This window comes from Mustela putorius, unplaced genomic scaffold, assembly GCF_011764305.1.
Source record: "Mustela putorius furo isolate JIRA1106 unplaced genomic scaffold, ASM1176430v1.1 tig00003846_pilon_pilon_pilon, whole genome shotgun sequence".
Taxonomy (NCBI): domain Eukaryota; kingdom Metazoa; phylum Chordata; class Mammalia; order Carnivora; family Mustelidae; genus Mustela; species Mustela putorius.
This window is the reverse complement of record NW_025421999.1, coordinates 3,476,575-3,498,224: the sequence shown is the minus strand read 5'-3', so window position 1 is coordinate 3,498,224 and position 21,650 is coordinate 3,476,575. Positions and strand designations below refer to the sequence as shown.

General features: G+C 38.8%; 1 protein-coding gene across 1 annotated transcript in view; it reads left to right on the top strand.

The window, feature by feature from the left end:
* NECAB1 (N-terminal EF-hand calcium binding protein 1) overlaps positions 1 to 21,650 on the top strand; it is a 203,396-nt gene that overhangs the window by 89,327 nt on the left and 92,419 nt on the right. The window contains exon 5 of the mRNA XM_045063139.1: positions 828 to 925. Coding sequence (XP_044919074.1) covers positions 828 to 925 — 98 coding nt within the window. The remainder of the gene's footprint in view (positions 1 to 827; positions 926 to 21,650) is intronic.

The window sequence follows — 21,650 nt, the reverse complement described above, 5'->3', positions numbered from 1 at the left end:
GTTTCCATAAAAAATGCTGACATTTATCCCAGTAATCTCAAATAGCTTTATGTTGATTTTTCTTCTCATTCAACTTGATTCCACAAATAATTATGCATGTTAAAGAGAGGCAATAATAAACTACTGCTCATCCAAAAATGAGTTCATAGGAGTGGTGAGAGCTAATGATTTTCTAGTGACTGAAAGTTCTAGGTCTTTTCAATATATGATTTCCTAGACCAGATCTCTCATTTCAGAAATATACAGGTTTCTATAAGTAAATATGAGTTTTGCATTTATCTCTCCTATACTTCAACTTGTTTGGGAAGAGTCTGTATCCCATACTCTTAATTGTAACATCCAGTGTATTATTTATCCTTACCAATTGAAAAATATGGTTAACATCTGTTTTGCTCTGCCCATCCTTGTGTTTTGTAGCATTGTTAATTCTTAACCATGAGAGAGTTTACCTTGTTTAAATGTCTCCCAGGAGAAACAATAAAATGTAGTTTAATTTTTTGCTTAAGCTATTATTGTAATGGGTGCTTTAATAACATGCTTTAATAACAATTTTTTATTGTGACAGTCTTGTCTGTAGATCTAGATTCATTTTTTCCCTTATTTTTTTTTAGAGCATTCTTCAAGGATAATGTAATCATTCAGTTTTTTTTTTTAATTTTAATGAAATGGCTATATTGACACACTAGTCTCTTATGGAAACTTTCCAGTTTTCAGTTACAACCCTTTATTTGTTTCACACATTAATGGAGTAGATCATCAGTTGATTTTGTTGTTATTTTATGACATCTAAATGCAAACATGATTTTTTTCAATATTTTTACTTTCAGAATATTTTTCCCAGCACTTGGGTGAATATGAGAATGTACTAGCAGCACTTGAAGACCTAAATCTTTCCATCCTGAAGGCAATGGGCAAAACAAAAAAAGTAAGGAAATGTTGGTGTTTATTTTCTGTAAATATCGTCTTTGAAAAAATTTTCTTGGAAATCCTGCCTATTTCCTAATGTATCATAAAAGTTTACATTGGTGTTTATCACTGATAACTTACTTTCTTGATTAAATGAGCTATTGTAGTCATGCATAATACAATTATAAAATACTGGGTGCCAGAATCCGTGCTTTTTGCTGAGGATAAAAAGAGCTGTTCAAACAGCTCTTAACTGTGGTCGGGAGACAGGTGTGTAAATAAGCAATTACAATATAGTACAACAGAGGGAAGCACAAGATGAGGCATCTGATTTGGGCTAGAGGAGATGACACCTGAGCAATTATAGATGAAATCATAATTAGGGAAAGGTGAAACAGACACATGGAACAGCATGTACAAAGGCTCTGTGTTGGAAGGGGAATGGGGTAAGCCCCGGGCATTCAAGTAAATATAGTCTTTATTATTTGTTATTTTTTCATTTTTATTTTTTATTTTTTTATTTATTATTGAAGTCTAGAACACTGAGGAGTGGCAGGACGTGAGATGAAACGTGTGGTAGAGAGGAGGTGTACTTGTCAGGATTTTGTTGGTGAACCTGAGGATTTAGAACGGTTCCTAGAGGCAAAAAAGTCAGCCACATTTTCAGCAAAGATATGGAAATTCATGCAGTCTTTTGAAAAGATCATATAAAAAATTAGCTTGAGATTACTAGGGTGGGTGGGGAATATAGGGAACAGGATCCGGAAGATGAGTGAGGAAGCTAGTTCACTAACCCAGGGGAGAGATTTTGGTAGTTTAAAGGTATTGTTTAGATGATATGGAAAAAAGGAACTTAACTGTACATAAGTTGAGATCCTATCAGTAAAACTTGGAAAAGGAATGAATATGGTGGATGGGAGGACATGTCTAGGATGAATCTTGTTTTTTAGTTTATATGCCTGGGTAATGGCATTATCTAAATAGAGAATGCTGAAAGAAAACCAGGCTTGAGGAGGTAAGATTGTAAGTGCACTTTTAGACATGTTGAATGTGAACTGCTTTTGGAGCATCTAAGGAAATTGAAGTAAATCATTAGATATATGGATCTGAATCTGAGAGGTGAAGTCTAGATTGGACAAATGTTTGTGGATTGTTAATACTTAAAGAACCTGAATGACATCAACTGGAGAGAGAATATATAGTAGAAAACGGACAGGACCTAACACTGAGCTTTAAGGAACTTCAACTTTTGTTGGTGGGTGGAAGAGAATGAGCCAGCATGAGAGTCTGAGAAGGAGTGGGTAGAAAGAAGAGAGGGAATGTGGGAGATCATGATGTCCAAGAGTTGGGAAGAGTATTCCATGAAGCACAGAGTGGTTGATCGCATTGACTACTATGGAGGGCTCAAGAGAGATGAGAATTGTCTATCAAAAAAAGACTTTTTAGCATGTGAGATATGTAACAAGAAATACACATTTTTTAAAGCTTACATGGAATTTCCAGATAAAGACAGCAGACTTATGTGTACATCACTGAACTCTGCTTGCTCCTGAAGCCCCCGAAGGAAAACTAAAATAAGATCTTTTTAACGGGAAAGTAACAGAAGTTGGGAACTGGAAAGCCAGTGAACAAGTGGTCCCTGGCAGCAGACCTGACATGTTTGATGGCTTGACTTGTAGTGGAAAAGCAGAACGCCCCAGCTTGTTGGAAAGGAACTTGTGGCACTAGTTGCCACTGGAAAAGGGTGGGAATTGTTGAGCTAAAACAGGGGGACCTGTTGGAAATCTGTGATTCCCTGCCCTTCTCCACCCAGCTGAGCAGTTTCCTCTTGTTCCAGCCAGCTAGAAAGCTTGTTCCCTGAAAGGGTTAAAGCAGAGGGTCTCTGCCCTGGGGTGGTGTGTCACCACAGCTGAGAGATTAAGTAAAAGTTTACAAACCAAATGAAAAGACTCCAGCTCCCCCCCATGTACCCCGCCCCCCCCCAGAGTGTTGACCACTCAGAGGGTTGGCATCCACATGGCAGACAAGGAGATGTTGTCTCTGAGAAATCTTACCAATCACTTGAGAGTCTCTCTCATGGTAGGTAGAGCTCAGCCTGATCTCCCTCTTCTCCCCTTGAATCTTAAAATCTTGTCCACAGCCCATCCTTAAAGATGCTCCGTTAGCCAAGTGTCACCAGACTTATTACAGGAAAGACAGAGCCCAAGACAAACCAAAAAGGGAGGAGGGAGGAAGGAGTGCACAAAGTAACACAGGGGACTCTACATGAAGATGAAAACTCCCACTCAGTCTCCTCAGCCTCCTCAGAGGACAAGAGAAGATACTGTTTCCATGAAAAACAGGGCGACAAATGGAACACTGAAGAGCTCTTTAAAATTAAAACAAGAGAGCAGAGCTAAAGACTTAACAGAATTCTGGAAAATAAAGTTTAGAAAGTCTCCAAAAAAGTATAGCAAAAGAGAAAGCATAAGCCAATGGGAGCATCAGCGTAAGCTGTCCTATATCCAAATAACAAATTCCAGAGAGAAAGAAAAATGGAATCTGAAATACACTTTCTCTTGATCTATTAAGCTGTATTTGAAAAGTACATAAGATTTTATTCCTTGGGACCCCTCCAGAAACGGTAATTCTTCCAAACCTCTTCTTAGTGTGGCTGGCTTCTCTCCTTTTTCTTTAGGTCTCACCTTTAATACCATGTCCTCAGTGAGGTCTTCTCAGACCACCTTATCTGAAAGAGGTCATCTCTGAGGATCTCCTGTTCCTTGCAGACAATGATCAGAATGAGTAACTATGTATTTTGTTTTCCTTGTCTGTAAGGAGGGAGAAGGGCAGTATCTTTTTGGAATACTAAGAGCTTCACACAGGGCCTGACAAAATGTACTCAAACATTTATTGATTGGTTAAATCAATTGACTTAAATGGATAGTCATACAGCTCTAAAAGCTAAGTAATTTACTCCTGAAAGAAAAATTGCTCCCAAGTTCCATCTAAGAAGTATTCAGATATCCTTTCCTTTAATGGGAAAATGGGAAGGAAAAAGCAAGTATCTAATCCTTTTTTTTTTTTTTTTTTTACAAATTATGCTAAACTCCTGTTCTATGAATTAATACAGCAAGGCTTTGTTAAATCAAGATCAACCTGTTATTTTGGCTTTTGTTACAAAATGTATTTTTTTTAAGATTTTATTTATTAGAGAACATGAAAGGGGGAAGGGTCAGAGAGAGAATCAGGGTCCCCACACTGGAGAGCCTGGCATGAGGCTCGATGCCGAGACTCGGAGATCATGACCTGAGCCAAAGGCAGACACTTAACCAACTGAGCCACCCAGGCACCACCCACAAAACCTGTTTCTTAACAATGACCCTTAAAAATGCATTCGAGATGGTTCGAAGATGGTGGAGAAGTAGCTGGCTGAGACTACTTCAGCTAGCCGGAGATCAGCTAGATAGCTTATCTAAAGATTGCAAACACCTGAAAATCCATCGGAGATCGAAGAGAAGAAGAACAGCAATTCTGGAAACAGAAAAATAACCACTTTCTGAAAGGTAGGACCGGCGGAGAAGTGAATCCGAAGCGACGGGAAGATAGACCCCAGGGGGAGGGGCCGGCTCCCGGCAAGCGGCGGAGCAACGGAACACAAAATCAGGACTTTTAAAAGTGTGTTCCGCTGAGGGACATCGCTCCAGAGGCTACCCGGGGCGAAGCCCACGCGGGGTCAGCGTGGCCTCAGATCCCGCGGGGTCACAGAAGGATCGGGGGTGTCTGAGTGTCGCAGAGCTTGCGGGTATTGGAACGGGAAAGCCGGCTACAGAGACAGAGCCGACAGTAAGCTCGCACCTCGGGGTAACCTTGAACCGGTTGCAGGCTTGGTGAGCTCGGAGCGCGGCCGGAGGTACCTTGAACCAGTTGCAGGCTTGGTGAGCTCGGAGCGCGGCCGGAGGTCAGGCAGACGGGAGTAACTGGGCGCGGTTCTCTGAGCGCACACTGAGGAGTGCAGCCCTGGGCTCTCGGCTCCTCCAGGGCCGGAGACCAGGAGGCCGCCATTTGTATTCCCGTCCTCCGGAACTCTACGGAAAGCACTCAGGGAACAAAAGCTCCTGAAAGCAAACCCAAGGGGATTACTCACCCCGCCCCGGGTAAGGGCGGTGCAATTCCGCCTGGGGCAAAGACACTTGAGAATCACTACAAGAAGCCCCTCCCCCAGAAGATCAACAAGAAATCCAGCCGAGACCAAGTTCACCTACCAAAGAGTGCGGTTTCAATACCAAGGAGAGCAGCAGAATTCCAGAGGAGGAGAAAGCAAAGCACGGAACTCAGGGCTTTTTCCCTGTGATTTTTTTTAGTCTTGCGGTTAACTTAATTTCGTTCTTTTTGATTTTTTGTTTTTTTTTTCTCGCCTTCGGGTAAATTTTTTTTTAACTGTTACCTTTTTCTTTTTTAACGATTTTTTACTAGTTTATCTAATATATATATTTTTCTTTTTTATATATTTTTCTTAGGTGTTTTCTTTTCTTTTAAATTCTTTTTTCTTTTTTTTTTCTTTTTTCTTTTTTTTTTCTTTCTTCATTTTTGAACCTCTTTTTATCCCCTTTCTCCCCCCTCACGATTTGGGATCTCTTCTAATTTGGTTAAAGCATATTTTCCTGGGGTTGTTGCCACCCTTTTAGTATTTTACTTGCCCCTTCATATACTCTTCTCAGGACAAAATGACAAGACGGAAAAATTCAACTCAAAAAAAAGAACAAGACACAGTACCGAAGGCTAGGGACCTAATCAATACAGACATTGGTGATATGTCAGATCTAGAGTTCAGAATGACAATTCTCAAGGTTCTAGCCGGCCTCGAAAAAGGCATGGAAGATATTAGAGAAACCCTCTCAAGAGATATAAAAGCCCTTTCTGGAGAAATAAAAGAACTAAAATCTAACTAAGTTGAAATCAAAAAAGCTATTAATGAGGTGCAAACAAAAATGGAGGCTCTCACTGCTAGGATAAATGAGGCAGAAGAAAGAATTAGTGATATAGAAGACCAAATGACAGAGAATAAAGAAGCTGAGCAAAAGAGGGACAAACAGCTACTGGACCACGAGGGGAGAATTCGAGAGATAAGTGACACCATAAGACGAAACAACATTAGAATAATTGGGATTCCAGAAGAAGAAGAAAGAGAGAGGGGAGCAGAAGGTATACTAGAGAGAATTATTGGGGAGAATTTCCCCAATATGGCAAAGGGAACGAGCATCAAAATTCAGGAGGTTCAGAGAACACCGTTCAAAATCAATAAGAATAGGCCTTCACCCCGTCACCTAATAGTAAAATTTACAAGTCTCAGTGACAAAGAGAAAATCCTGAAAGCAGCCCGGGAAAAGAAGTCTGTAACATACAATGGTAAAAATATTAGATTGGCAGCTGACTTATCCACAGAGACCTGGCAGGCCAGAAAGAGCTGGCATGATATTTTCAGAGCACTAAATGAGAAAAACATGCAGCCCAGAATACTATATCCAGCTAGGCTATCATTGAAAATAGAAGGAGAGATTAAAAGCTTCCAGGACAAACAACAACTGAAAGAATTTGCAAACACCAAACCAGCTCTACAGGAAATCTTGAAAGGGGTCCTCTAAGCAAAGAGAGAGCCTACAAGTGGTAGATCAGAAAGGAACAGAGACCATATACAGTAACAGTCACCTTACAGGCAAAACAATGGCACTAAATTCATATCTCTCAATAGTTACCTTGAATGTTAATGGGCTAAATGCCCCTGTCAAAAGACACAGGGTATGAGAATGGATAAAAAAACAAAATCCATCTATATGTTGCCTCCAAGAAACTCATTTTAAGCCCGAAGACACCTCCAGATTTAAAGTGAGGGGGTGGAAAAGAATTTACCATGATAATGGACATCAGAAGAAAGCAGTAGTGGCAATCCTTATATCAGATCAATTAGATTTTAAGCCAAAGACTATAATAAGAGATGAGGAAGGACACTATATCATACTCAAAGGGTCTGTCCAACAAGAAGATTTAACAATTTTAAATATCTATGCCCCCAACGTGGGAGCAGCCAACTATATAAACCAATTAATATCAAAATCAAAGAAACATATCAACAATCATACAATAATAGTAGGGGACTTTAACACTCCCCTCACTGAAATGGACAGATCATCCAAGCAAAAGATCAGCAAGGAAATAAAGGCCTTAAACGACACACTGGACCAGATGGACATCACAGATATATTCAGAACATTTCATCCCAAAGCAACAGAATACACATTCTTCTCTAGTGCACATGGAACATTCTCCAGAATAGATCACATCCTCGGTCCTAAATCAGGACTCAACCGGTATCAAAAGATTGGGATCATTCCCTGCATATTTTCAGACCACAATGCTCTAAAGCTAGAACTCAACCACAAAAAGAAGTTTGAAAAGAACCAAAATACATGGAGACTAAACAGCATCCTTCTAAAGAATGAATGGGTCAACCGGGAAATTAAAGAAGAATTGAAAAAAATCATGGAAACAAACGATAATGAAAATACAATGGTTCAAAATCTGTGGGACACAACAAAGGCAGTCCTGAGAGGAAAATATATAGCGGTACAAGCCTTTCTCAAGAAACAAGAAAGGTCTCAGGTACACAATCTCACCCTACACCTAAAGGAGCTGGAGAAAGAACAAGAAAGAAACCCTAAGCCTAGCAGGAGAAGAGAAATCATAAAGATCAGAGCAGAAATCAATGAAATAGAAACCAAAAAAACAATAGAACAAATCAACGAAAGTAGGAGCTGGTTCTTTGAAAGAATTAATAAAATTGATAAACCCCTGGCCCGACTTATCAAAAAGAAAAGAGAAAGGACCCAAATAAATAAAATCATGAATGAAAGAGGAGAGATCACAACTAACACCAAAGAAATACAAACTATTATAAGAACATACTATGAGCAACTCTACGCCAATAAATTTGACAATCTGGAAGAAATGGATGCATTCCTAGAAACATATAAACTACCACAACTGAACCAGGAAGAAATAGAAAGCCTGAACAGACCCATAACCAGTAAGGAGATTGAAACAGTCATTAAAAATCTCCAAACAAACAAAAGCCCAGGGCCAGACGGCTTCCCGGGGGAATTCTACCAAACATTTAAAGAAGAACTAATTCCTATTCTCCTAAAACTGTTCCAAAAAATAGAAATGGAAGGAAAACTTCCAAACTCATTTTATGAGGCCAGCATCACCTTGATCCCAAAACCAGACAAGGATCCCACCAAAAAAGAGAGCTATAGACCAATATCCTTGATGAACACAGATGCGAAAATACTCAACAAAATACTAGCCAATAGGATTCAACAGTACATTAAAAAGATTATTCACCACGACCAAGTGGGATTTATTCCGGGGCTGCAAGGTTGGTTCAACATCCGCAAATCAGTCAATGTGATACAACACATCAATAAAAGTAAGAACAAGAACCATATGATACTCTCAATAGATGCTGAAAAAGCTTTTGACAAAGTACAACATCCCTTCCTGATCAAAACTCTTCAAAGTGTAGGGATGGAGGGCACATACCTCAATATCATCAAAGCCATCTATGAAAAACCCACCGCAAATATCATTCTCAATGGAGAAAAACTGAAAGCTTTTCCGCTAAGGTCAGGAACACGGCAGGGATGTCCATTATCACCACTGCTATTCAACATAGTACTAGAGGTCCTAGCCTCAGCAATCAGACAACAAAAGGAAATTAAAGGCATCCAAATCGGCAAAGAAGAAGTCAAATTATCACTCTTCGCAGATGATATGATACTATATGTGGAAAACCCAAAAGACTCCACTACAAAACTGCTAGAACTTATACAGGAATTCAGTAAAGTGTCAGGATATAAAATCAATGCACAGAAATCAGTTGCATTTCTCTACACCAACAGCAAGACAGAAGAAAGGGAAATTAAGGAGTCAATCCCATTTACAATTGCACCCAAAACCATAAGATACCTAGGAATAAACCTAACCAAAGAGACACAGAGTCTATACTCAGAAAACTATAAAGTACTCATGAAAGAAATTGAGGAAGACACAAAGAAATGGAAAAATGTTCCATGCTCCTGGATTGGAAGAATAAATATTGTGAAAATGTCTATGCTACCTAAAGCAATCTACACATTTAATGCAATTCCTATCAAAGTACCATCCATCTTTTTCAAAGAAATGGAACAAATAATTCTAAAATATATATGGAACCAGAAAAGACCTCGAATAGCTAAAGGGATATTGAAAAAGAAAGCCAACGTTGGTGGCATCACAATCCCGGACTTCAAGCTCTATTACAAAGCTGTCATCATCAAGACAGCATGGTACTGGCACAAAAACAGACCCATAGATCAACGGAACAGAATAGAGAGCCCAGAAATAGACTCTCAACTCTATGGTCAACTAATCTTCGACAAAGCAGGAAAGAATGTCCAATGGAAAAAAGACAGCCTCTTCAATAAATGGTGCTGGGAAAATTGGACAGCCACATGCAGAAAAATGAAATTGGACCATTTCCTTACACCACACACGAAAATAGACTCAAAATGGATGAAGGACCTCAATGTGCGAAAGGAATCCATCAAAATCCTTGAGGAGAACACAGGCAGCAACCTCTTCGACCTCAACCGCAGCAACATCTTCCTAGGAACAACGCAAAAGGCAAGGGCAAAAATGAACTCTTGGGATTTCATTAAGTTCAAAAGCTTTTGCACAGCAAAGGAAACAGTTAACAAAATCAAAAGACAACTGACAGAATGGGAGAAGATATTTGCAAACGACATATCAGATAAAGAACTAGTGTCCAGAATCTATAAAGAGCTTAGCAAACTCAACACCCAAAGAACAAATAATCCAATCAAGAAATGGGCAGAGGACATGAACAGACATTTCTGCAAAGAAGACATCCAGATGGCCAACAGACACATGAAAAAGTGCTCCATATCACTCGGCATCAGGGAAATACAAATCAAAACCACAATGCGATATCACCTCACACCAGTCAGAATGGCTAAAATCAACAAGTCAGGAAATGACAGATGCTGGCAAGGATGCGGAGAAAGGGGAACCCTCCTACACTGTTGGTGGGAATGTAAGCTGGTGCAACCTCTCTGGAAAACATCATGGAGGTTCCTCAAAATGTTGAAAATAGAACTGCCCTATGACCCAGCAATTGCACTATTGGGTATTTACCCTAAAGATACAAACATAGTGATCCAAAGGGGCACGTGTACTCGAATGTTTATAGCAGCAATGTCCACAATAGCCAAACTATGGAAAGAACCTAGATGTCCATCAACAGATGAATGGATCAAGAAGATGTGGTATATATACACAATGGAATACTATGCAGCCATCAAAAGAAATGAAATCTTGCTATTTGCGACAACATGGATGGAACTATAGCGTATCATGCTTAGCGAAATAAGTCAGGCGGAGAAAGACAACTATCATATGATCTCCCTGATATGAGGAAGTGGTGTTGCAACATGGGGGCTTAAGTGGGTACGAGAAGAATAAATGAAAGAAGATGGGATTGGGAGGGAGACAAACCATAAGTGACTCTTAATCTCAGAAAACAAACTGAGGGTTGCTGGGGGGAGGGGGTTTGGGAGAAGGGGGTGGTATTATGGACTTTGGGGAGGGTATGTGCTTTGGTGAGTGCTGTGAAGTGTGTAAACCTGGTGATTCACAGACCTGTACCACTGCGGATAAAAATACATGTTTATAAAAAATAAAAAATTATATTAAAAAAAAATTAAAAAAATAAAAAATGGGTAGAAGATAAAAAAAATGCATTTGATCTATATAACCATATGCTTAATCAAGGACAAAAAGATTTTTTTTAATGGTCAAAATATAATTGGGAAAGGTTCTTTGTGTGATAGCTCAAAGACAGTGAAATGCAGGAGTTTGACAGTTTTTTCAAGCGAAATAAGTCACTTTTGAACTGATATCTCCATACTGTCTAGCACAATGAACCCTTCTGAGTGAGAGATCCAGCATTTCTTTTTGAGAATCTCTCTGTATTTTTACCCAGATGAAAAGTCCTGTCTCAGTAGGGAGGGCTGACTGTTCTAGGCTTTTATGAAAAGTGAAATGCAAGCCATTCAGGCAGTACATCTGTCTGCTGTGTCAGAGAATGGATAAAAAGGATTACAGCTGCTTAACTGACACCCCAGGAGGTGACTCAGGACAGATCCCGTCTGTCACCGTTAGTCCCCCTCCTCCTTGTGTTCCCTTAACCCAAAGCCCTCAGGGCTTACCTGGATGATTCTGCTTTGCTTATTTTTCAGAATAAACACCATAGGTCCAATTCTAAATGGTCATTTGAAAGCCTTGGAAGTAGCTAAAAGCAGAACTCCCTGTCTGGCTTTGGAATCTCACACACACACACACACACAAAATACTGGGCTTGTCTGTTACATTTTTTCTTTCTACAGGGGGTGAGAAGCTAATGTACATCATTAGTATGTAATGTACTTGCAATCTCAAAGCAAATATAGACTTCTGAAGCTGAAGTTAAGAGTCATCTTGTGCCATTTATATAAACAAAAATGAAATTCTGGATTCCCTTAAACCTTTTCTGGTAAGGCTTAAAAGGAAATGGTCATAAGTTAAAGTGAAGAATGGTATTCTTAAAATAATTACCTACATTGTGAATGATTAGTTCACCTTGATGAGTGAAGCTGGGATAATGTCCAAAATTAAAATGTATACAAATTTTATAGTTTTCTCCTGGAAGCTATTTTTCAAACAGTACATTCTACATTTTCAATTATTTTAAGAAAAAGAAAAATAGACTTGAGTCCTCGTTTATTGGGTCTCTGTTTTTCCCTTCTTAAATCTGTCTTTGGGATCTGTAGATCCTTTCCCATCTCTTCTTCATCCCTCTTTCCTTGTGTTTAGCATCTGTGCTCCATATTCCTTTCACGTGTTAAAACTCACTATTTTTTCTTTTCATTTATGAGAAAAAGAAGTGTGTGAGTGCGCGTGCTTATTCCTCTAAGAAGAAGAAATAGCAGTAGGTCTCAGAATTCCTGTCTGGGGAAAACATTAATTACTACAGTTTTATGCAGGATTTATCATTAAAAATTAAAAAAAAAATTCCTTTGTTTCAGACAAAATATAGGAGCTGAAATAGTACCATGTGTGGAATAGTGAAAACACACTCACGGGCTCATAGAAGGCAGACACATAATTTTTATGGTTTCCTTACAATCCTTTTAATTTCTCTTTAAAAATAGAATGAAAAATACTCATAGATTTCATAATAGCATAGGAAAACAAGCTTATTTGACATCCGATTTGAGATGATCGGTCTTCTGTGTGAGTGTGTTTAGGGAAGAGGAGGTAGACACTAGAGCCATGGAAAATAGGAAAAAAGTATCTGGAGGTTGCAAATTTCGCCCAGTAAGAGAGAAGCCCTATGTCAGGCCAATGGTTTAGAATTTTCCTTCCACAAGTCCTAACCAGACTTGTGCCCAGTGCTGGCAAAGAGGAACCCCAGGCCCTTGGAAAGTCTAGTCTGTTAAGTCATGGGGAATGACATGGTTTTCTAGGAGACCCACCTTCCCCTGAAGGAATCTGCAGTGTCTACTAACTTAGAGGAAGGAATCCTGGGCTGAGGAACTTGCCACCACTGAGGTCAGAGAGCTGACCCAGTTTATGTGAGTATGACTTGGGGGATAAATTAAAGGTGAGAAGAGACCACTTTGAGATTACTAGTGGGGTTCAGACAATGGTGCAGGTGATTTTTTTTGAGGCAAGGCCATCAACTGGTGACTAGGAGGAGAAGGGACCCGAGCTCACAGTGAAGTCTGGCCAAGCTCAGGACTTGGAGTGGCACCCTCCCCAAAACCACATCAGTAATATTTCCTAACCACTGCTGGAACCCTGCCAAACCCCTGGCAGCTGACCTGACTTCCCTGAGCCAGGTTACCAGAAATCAGTTTAGGGCTTGAGTGGCTATGAACAAAAAAGGAATGAGGAATAACAATTGATGCAAACTAAATTTTATATAGTGCCTTTGAGTTTTCAGTTTGTTTTAATATATGTAATTTCATTTATCCTTCATAATACCCCATTGAAGAATGTCAGGCAAATAAAAATATACTCATTTTTAAAATGGGAACCTGAATCATAAGGTGGTTAGTTGATTTGATATCATAAAACTAGATTTAAACCCAGTTCTCACTGGAAATTTTCCTGTTTAAGGTTTATGTGGTCCCAAATGCAACATATTACAAATATGCAATTCTAAGTTGTATCATGGCACACACAAAAAAAATGGTCTTTGAAATGACTGAACTCTTCAGAGTTTAGTTGTGGATCAGCAAAGTCTGGAGACTTCTAGCTTTCATGGTTAAGTTATTTTCAGCTTTGTTTTAGGCAAATGAACAAATGGGTTTCCAGAGCTTTGTGTAATATGTGAAGAGCACATGAAAGAAATAGAAGTAGATAACTAAATGCTAAAATAATAATTAAATACAAATCAAATATGAATGGTAGTTAAGCAACATTCTAGGCAAGGAAGTTCATACTTTTTTAAAATAGTTCGTTGTTGTCCGAGGAACAGATGACAGTTACCTAAAAAACAAAGGAAGTTAACTACCACGTCAAACAAGAGAGATTTAACTTTTTACCTGGAGAGTAAAATATATCCAAAGAAAGGCTAACATACTGGAGATCAAGAAGTAGAAATATTGGTGGCCTGAGCTCTGGGTAGATTTATAAAGGATCTGAAAGTATGCAAGTAGGAGCCCACCTGATTTTCCCCCCCAAGTATCTAACTACTCTGACGCTATTTCTCCATTTTTTTCATGCCAACCACTAAAATGCCACATTTAATCATTTGTTAAATACTTATACTTGGATTTGTGCCCAAGCTCACTGTCCTATTCTAGTTAGAAAATTATACTGTCTGGTATTATTAATGTGTTATCTTAATTTTTGAATACTTGAGTATATTTGAAAATGTGAAAATGCAAATCTACCCTTCCTGTTCTTTTTTTCCAGAAAGTTGTTTTTCTCATGTTGCCATGTGTACATAAATTTTATAGTTGCTTTCCAACCCTAAGGAAAAATTTCATGACAATTTTTATGGATTTACATTAAATTTGTAACTAAGAGAATTGTCATCTTGGTAATATGCCTTCCCATGTAGGTACATACATCCATTTCTCCAAGCTCCTTTTTGGGTCTCATTAAATTTTTTATGATACTTCATAGGATTTCAAAACACATCTTGTTACATCAGTTCACAGGATTTTATATTTCTGTTGGTTTTATAAATGACCTGCTTCTCCATATCCCTAATGTAATATTGGTAGTATATGGGAAAGTAATATTTTTTGGTATATAATTTTCCTAACCAGGCTGTCTACCATCTTAAGTAGCCACTCTGTGACATACCATTTGTCTTCCTTCCTGATATTATGGGTTTGAACATTGAAATCCATGGCTACTTACTGGAAGAACCAAGCCATACATCTGTCTTCCCCAAAATCCAACTCTCTACTTAGTCTTTAGCTTTCTGACTCACCTTCTCCCATTATTCTGATCTGAACTTTGGAACTGTACCTTATGCCTGTTGTTGTTATGTAAGATTTCAGATGCTTCAGTGCTATAAGGCCATAATAAATGTGATGCTACACTTTAAAATCTTACATCTTAGAGGAACAAAATAATTTTCCACAATACCAAATAATACTTTTAAAAAGTTGTCACAAAATACTACAAATACAAACTTGTAATATATATTTTTTTAAAGATTTTACTTATTTGACAGAAATTACAAGTAGGCACAGAGGCAGGCAGAGGGAGTGGGGGAAGCAGGCTCCCCACCAAGCAGAGAGCCTGATGCGAGGCTCGATCCTAGGACCCTGAGATCATGACCTGAACCGAAGGCAGAGGATTCTAACCCACTGAGCCACCCAAGCACCCCCAAGCTTGTAACATATTAACAGATTTTCTATTTTTATCAGAAAAGAAAAAATGAGTAATATGAATGAATAATAAAATGAATGAATAATAAAACAGTGAATAAAAATGTATATAGTTAATTGTGGGGACATCAGGCTACGAATAAACTTGACATTCAAAAATGAGAGATCAATGTTAACTTAGTGGGCAGATAAAACTCGGGGAGGAAGTGAGACTTAAATGAGCCTCAGAGAAGGGGCAGGATTTTCGTAGAAAAGGGAGAGAGGAGGGCCTGCAGGTATCAGCCCTTCTTTAATTTTTTAAGTGGGTAGTTAGGGACTGGTTCTGCCAGAGGCCTCCATTCATGTCCAGAAGAGACTATGGTTTATCAGTGGTCAGGGTGAAGTCATGCTGACTGTAGTTTGTCACATTTCACCTTAATTTACTGTCTCTTGAATGAGTGTATAAAAACCAAGCAGTGATCTTGCAAATACTCTTAAGACAACTTAAAAAAAAAATCCAACAAGTTCCTGGACATGTGTCAGAGACCCCAGGGAAACTTCTAGTGTACCCCTAAATCCACAGGGACCCCTACAAATAATCACTTTTTTCATGATCACTTTCTATTTTCAGACAATCCTTCCAACCCTGTTCCCTTCTCCCACCCCAGCCAAAAATAAGATATAGTGAGAATTAACTGTATTATGTGTCATGTCCCTGTGGTTTTGAATAGCTGTTTATTTTCTTCATGGAAATCTTTTTAAAATTTATCTTTCTTGAGTTGCTGGCTGGAGCACTTAATTTCTAACAAAATTGGGAGTTAATTATCTGCCTAATGTAGTTAAAAGTACAAAATACACTACATTATTTAAACAGAAAAGCTGGTTTATTTTGCCTAACGATACAGTTCTAAACTACAGTTGTCTTTGTGAAACTATAGCTCTGTTTCTGAAGAACTGATGTTTGTTCAAAGCTAGAGAAGGGAAGGAGACGTTAATGCAGACATATCTAGGGGGTACATAGCACAGCCTGTGATTCTTCTGTCATGAGAATGAAATTTGAAGAGACTTGTTTCTTTTGCCCGAAGTGTAAGAGGGCAGAGGGAGAGATTAAAAATGGGTCTGCGGTGTATTTCTGGATCTGACAGGCATCAATTATTATCATGTCATTGTTCCTTCTTTTTCTTGTTTGCTGTTGCAAAACAAGGAATGCTAAATGCCATTTGAAGATGATTTCTTTCTGCCAAAGTCCTTATTTGAATAGCACATGCAAAAACAAGATGGATGTGGTATTCCACCTGTGGGTCCTGTATGGCTCCAGGATGAGAGAGCTCATGCCACGTGGTTTTGTCTGTCCCTTGTGGAATGATTTATTCAGTGGTCTGATGGCTGTGTACTGGCACATGTCCTGTAGCTCTCATGGCCATACAAGGTTGTAGTGTGGTCTGGCATCACTGATGTGGCTCAAAAGTGACATACCCATAGGATTTCTTTGGACTTGGATAAAATGCAGTTTAAATTTCTACTAAGGATCATATGTACTTTGAAGACTATGGGCTGTCCTTGGGGGTGACTGACTTCTGGCAGTATGGGAAGAAGAGTGTTTTTTGTAATTATACGTGTAGGTGACCGGATACTGTGTGTTACTCTGTGAGGTTGAATGTCCACTCAGGCAACTTCTTAGTTTTTCTTTTTGAACCAAAATTGTAATAATACTATAGCTGACATTTATTGAGTAATTACCACTGGCCAAAGACTATACTAAGTGCTTTTGTATCTTATTTAATCCTAATATTTTATTGGGTAAGTTCTGCTTTTTCCTATAAGTATATAAAGAAACTAACACCAACAAAACCTAGGTAACATACTCAAAGTCAAAAATCTCAACTGATGCCCTGTGAATTTCTTCTTAAACCTTCTAAGGTTGAAGCTGTCAGTTTCTAGCCAGTTTCTTGAAAAGATAACAAAAATGATGTTTTCCTGGAAAGAAAAGAAAAAAATATTTTTGAACTTGTCAGTCACAATAGTTATCTACTGCTGTGTAACAAATTTCCACCTAAATTAGCAATTATTTCATGCAGTTTATGAAGTTCAGGAATTTAAGAGTTGCTTAACTGTGTGGTTCTGACTCAGAGGGTCATGAGGTTGTAGTCAAATTGTGAGTTGGAACTGCAAACTTCTGAGGGTACTTGAGGAATATGTCTTAGCAGCGTGGCACGTTCAGTCAGTTAGCTTCAGTTCCTGCTTGTGTGTAACTCCACAGGGTTGCTCCTATAACACAGCATCAGGCTTTCTCCAGAGCAAGCCCTCACAGAGAGAGAGACAGACAAAGACATACAGGTAAAGAGACAGACTAAAATGAGAGTGAGACTATGGTTATGATATAGTCTTGGCAGTAACATCCTATCACTTCTCTAACGTTCTTTTTAGTAGAAGAAGGTCTAGCCGACACCCAAGGGAAAGAAAATTAAACTCCATTTTTCCAAGGGAAGAATCAAAGAATATGTATTCCTACCTTTAAAACCATCAGTAGTAGTCAACTTTTAACCATGTGCACTCATTGAGATGGGAGGGTGGAAGGAAATCTTTGTTGTTGTTGTTTTTCTCTTAGTATCTGCCTCCATTAAAAGAAACCAAATTGATTTTTTGAAACTGGTCTACATGTCCATTCTTTGTCTTAGTTCATATTATGAAAGCAGAAAAATAGAATCAGCTATATTTTATCTTTAGACTGATGCCTTCAGCCACATACACAAACGTATGCATGAAGAACTAGGTATCAGTAGAGCTAAACCATGTATGACAAGATAATACATTTTTTGGTTTGGGTCAATATTAAAGATGACTATTCTAAAACAAACCTTTTAAAAAGTACTTTGAAAAAGCCTTTAAAAAGTACTTCCAAAAATACTAGCTTTCAGAAAGAATTCCAGTTTTTTTAGTGACTGAGTAAAAATCCATGTCTCTTAGGAAGGGTTCAGTTCCGTCACTGATTTAGCAGAAATGCCATGCTGGGAAATGGAGAGGAATCCAAGTCTTACAACACAGTGCTCTCAAGAGTCTCACCCTTTTCTAGCACCTCTTCTCCAGAGAAGAATGGGTAATTTGGGACAGTCTGCAATACAGATCTTGGAATAGATTTGATAGAAATGGTTCAGACTCCTTACAATAAGAATAGAAAACAGAAATTCATTGTTTTGTCCTCCTAATTTGGAAAGTTATCAAGGAGTAAATGCATTTAAACTGACATTTGAAGGATAGATAGCAGGTCTATGGGAAGAGATTGGTAGAGTGGGAATGGAAGTCACTCTCAGGTAAACTAGTAACATAAGCAAATGTGAGAAACTGCATTTTCATGCAAATTGGGGGAATACAGTGTTTTGAAGCATAAAGCAACTTTGGATGCCAGTGGCTATTTAGGCTGAAAGGCAAATTGCTGGGAAACTTAGACTTTAATCATTAAGCAGCAGAGGGACACTGAAAATTTGACAAAATAGAGTTTGTCACCTGGGGGTCAACTCAGTGAGCTCTTCCTTCTCTCATACATACTTTTGTGATTTGCCAACTGTGGCCCCAAAAATGAGGATAATGTTTATTCAGTCATAATACTGATCTTTATTCTTTGAAAGAAAAGTTGTGTATATTATATCATTTTATGCATATTTATGTATGTGTGAATATAGCTAATTTTTATGAATTCTAGAAAGTTCCACTATTTTCTTTTCTTTTTTTTAATTTTTTATTTTTTTTATAAACATATAATGTATTATTAGCCCCAGGGGTACAGGTCTGGGGATCGCCAGGTTTACACACTTCACAGCACTCACCATAGCACATACCCTCCTCAATGTCCATAACCCTACCACCCTTTCCCGACCCCCAGCAACCCTCAGTTTGTTTTGTGACATTAAGAGTCTCTGATGGTTTGTCTCCCTCCTGATTCCATCTTTCATTTATTCTTTTCCTACCCCCCAACCCCCCACTTTGCACCTCCATTTCCTCATATCAGGGAGATCATATGATAGTTGTCTTTCTCCAATTGACTTATTTCACCAAGCATAATACCCTCTAGTTCCATCCATGTCATCGCAAATGGCAGGATTTCATTTCTTTTGATGGCTGCATAGTATTCCATTGTATATATATACACCACATCTTCTTTATCTATTCATCTGTTGATGGACATCTTGGTTCTTTCCGTAGTTTGGCTATTGTAGACATTGCTGCTATAAACATTCGGGTGCATGTGCCCCTTCGGATCACTACGTTTGTATCTTTAGGATAAATACCCAGTAGAGTAATTGCTGGGTCATAGGGTAGCTCTATTTTCAACTTTTTGAAGAACCTGCATGCAGTTTTCCAGAGTGGTTGTACCAGCTCACATTCCCACCAACAATGTAGGAGGGTGAAAGTTCCACTATTTTTGACAAGCATTACTTACTCTACATTTTAAAAATATTACGGGGATGCCTGGGTGGCTCAGTGGGTTAAGCCTCTGCCTTCAGCTCAGATCATGGTCTCAGGATCCTGGGATCATGTCCCGCATTGGGCTCTTCTCAGCAGGAAGCCTGCTTTCCCCTCTCTCTCTCTCTCTGCCTGCTTCTCTGCCTACTTGTGATCTCTCTCACTCTGTCAAATAAATAAATAAAATCTTAAAAAAATATTTTGACACTAAGAATTTTTCTCATTTTTAAAAATGCTATTCTTGATCTTATCTTTTTTGGTTATTAACAATCAAAATGAATTAAGAAACACAAAGCCAGCATTGCCAGCACTCTGTGTTTCCGTATTGGAGTATATTTTTATCCAGGAGTAGTGGATAAAGGCCAAGAGTTTTTGGCTTTCAGGAACAAACAAAACTACAATTATGCAAAATATTCAGAAAATATGTAACTATTTTTCTTTGTTTTTCTCAAGAATATTGAAATATGTCGATTATCACTCTTCTTTATATAGTCATTTCATTTCATTCTTCTATATAATCTGAAAATCAGTATTTCCATTAAATGAAATTGTGGGTGGGTTAACTCACAAGTGTTATCTTGTTATCTTGGTTGTGGGAGAGAAATGTATCTTGATTTATCTTATGATCCTGTCACATATGAACAATAATTCCTCTAGTAAACATTTGTTAATCATTTAAAAAAATTAAATTGCTAAATATCCCACCATCATATTCTTTACTAAATATCCCACTTATCAAATTCTTTATTTTATATATATATATATATATATATATATATATAATACTGAAAGTATTGTAACAATAAGTAAACACTTTAAATGATAAATCGCCCATGTGACTATCACCCAAATAAAAGGGCCATTTGGAAGGCAACAAAGATCTGAAGGGAACACACTCTTTAATCCCTGTGGTCTAATCCCCCTCAGTTCAACAATTTTATCTCTTTAATACTGCTCCCATCCATCATCTTCTCTTTCCACTCTTGTCTGGGCTCTGTGAGGCAGAACCGCGATGATTCTCACTAGGGTTCTTTGCCACAGACACAGAATGAATTATTCTGCTCCAGTGTTATCTATAGATCACACTCAACCCTAGAGGATGAGAAATCTTCCCCCAAAATAAGACTTTCCCCATCCTAAAACTAAATGGCTAAAACCTTATAATGGCCTCCCATTGCCCTCAGGAAAAAAGTCCAGATTCATTGCCTAGGACACAGAAGACCCAGCAAAAACTGGACCCTCCTTGCCCACTAGGTACCCCTGCTCATCTCTCTAGTCCCATTTCTTTTTATTTTTTTAAGATTTTATTTATTTATTTGACAGAGCGAGAGAGCACAAGTAGGCAGAGCAGCAGAGGGACAGGGAGAAGCCAGCTCCCCGCTGAGCAGGGAGCCCAATGCAGGGCTCGATCCCAGGACTGTGGGATCATGACCCAAGACGAAGGCAGTCATCCAACCAACTGAGCCACCCAGGTGCCCTCTAGTCCCACTTCTTGCCAGTGCTGGGGGATTTTTGTCTCAGCCATATGTAGCCATTTATAGTTCTCCAGATTCCCCATAGTCTCTATCCCGTTCTGGACTTTGCTATATAGTGGTCCTTCCAAGTGGATGAATTCTTTTGCCCTTCTCAGGGTTCTTTCTCAGGGCTCCAATTACCTACTTTTCATCTCGCTGTAATATTCCTGGTGGTCCTACAGGGCCCTGCTTAAATGTCACTGCCGCTAGAAAGCCTTCCTTAACCCTCCAAGGGGAATCCTATGCTCTCACATGTCCCCGTGAATGCCCCTATCAATTCTTACCTATTCTCTCAGTGTCTTCAAGTATCTTGTAGTGCTAGGGCTAGTTAAGCTGCTCAGTAAAATTTTTGACATATTAGTTCACAGGAGAAGTGAGGATAAACTGCATATCACTCTGATCATGAATCATCTGAAAGAGGAGAAGTGTTCGGTGCCTGCATTTCGATTTTGGATAAATTAGCCGAAGTAACTATATTCCAAGGGACTAGGGAAAAGGTGAGGAGGGAACAGGTGTGTGGAATTTCCACCAACGACTGTTTCTGAAATTTGGAATGATTACTTGCCTAGGGCAGCAGCATATTCTTTCTGAATTTACCAGCTTCTGGAATGAGAACTGCCCACCCCAGTCTGCCTGGATCCCACTCGTGCCAGAGGAAGTAGGGTGTCTGGCAAAGGGCCAGATGTATCTTGTGGCCAACTTGGGAACACTGGAAAAAAAGAATTAGCAGTTTTACTCATAGTGCTTGTACAATTTTGTGTTTTATAAAGGATGCAAATTTTTCAAACTGTAGGTCCACATCAAG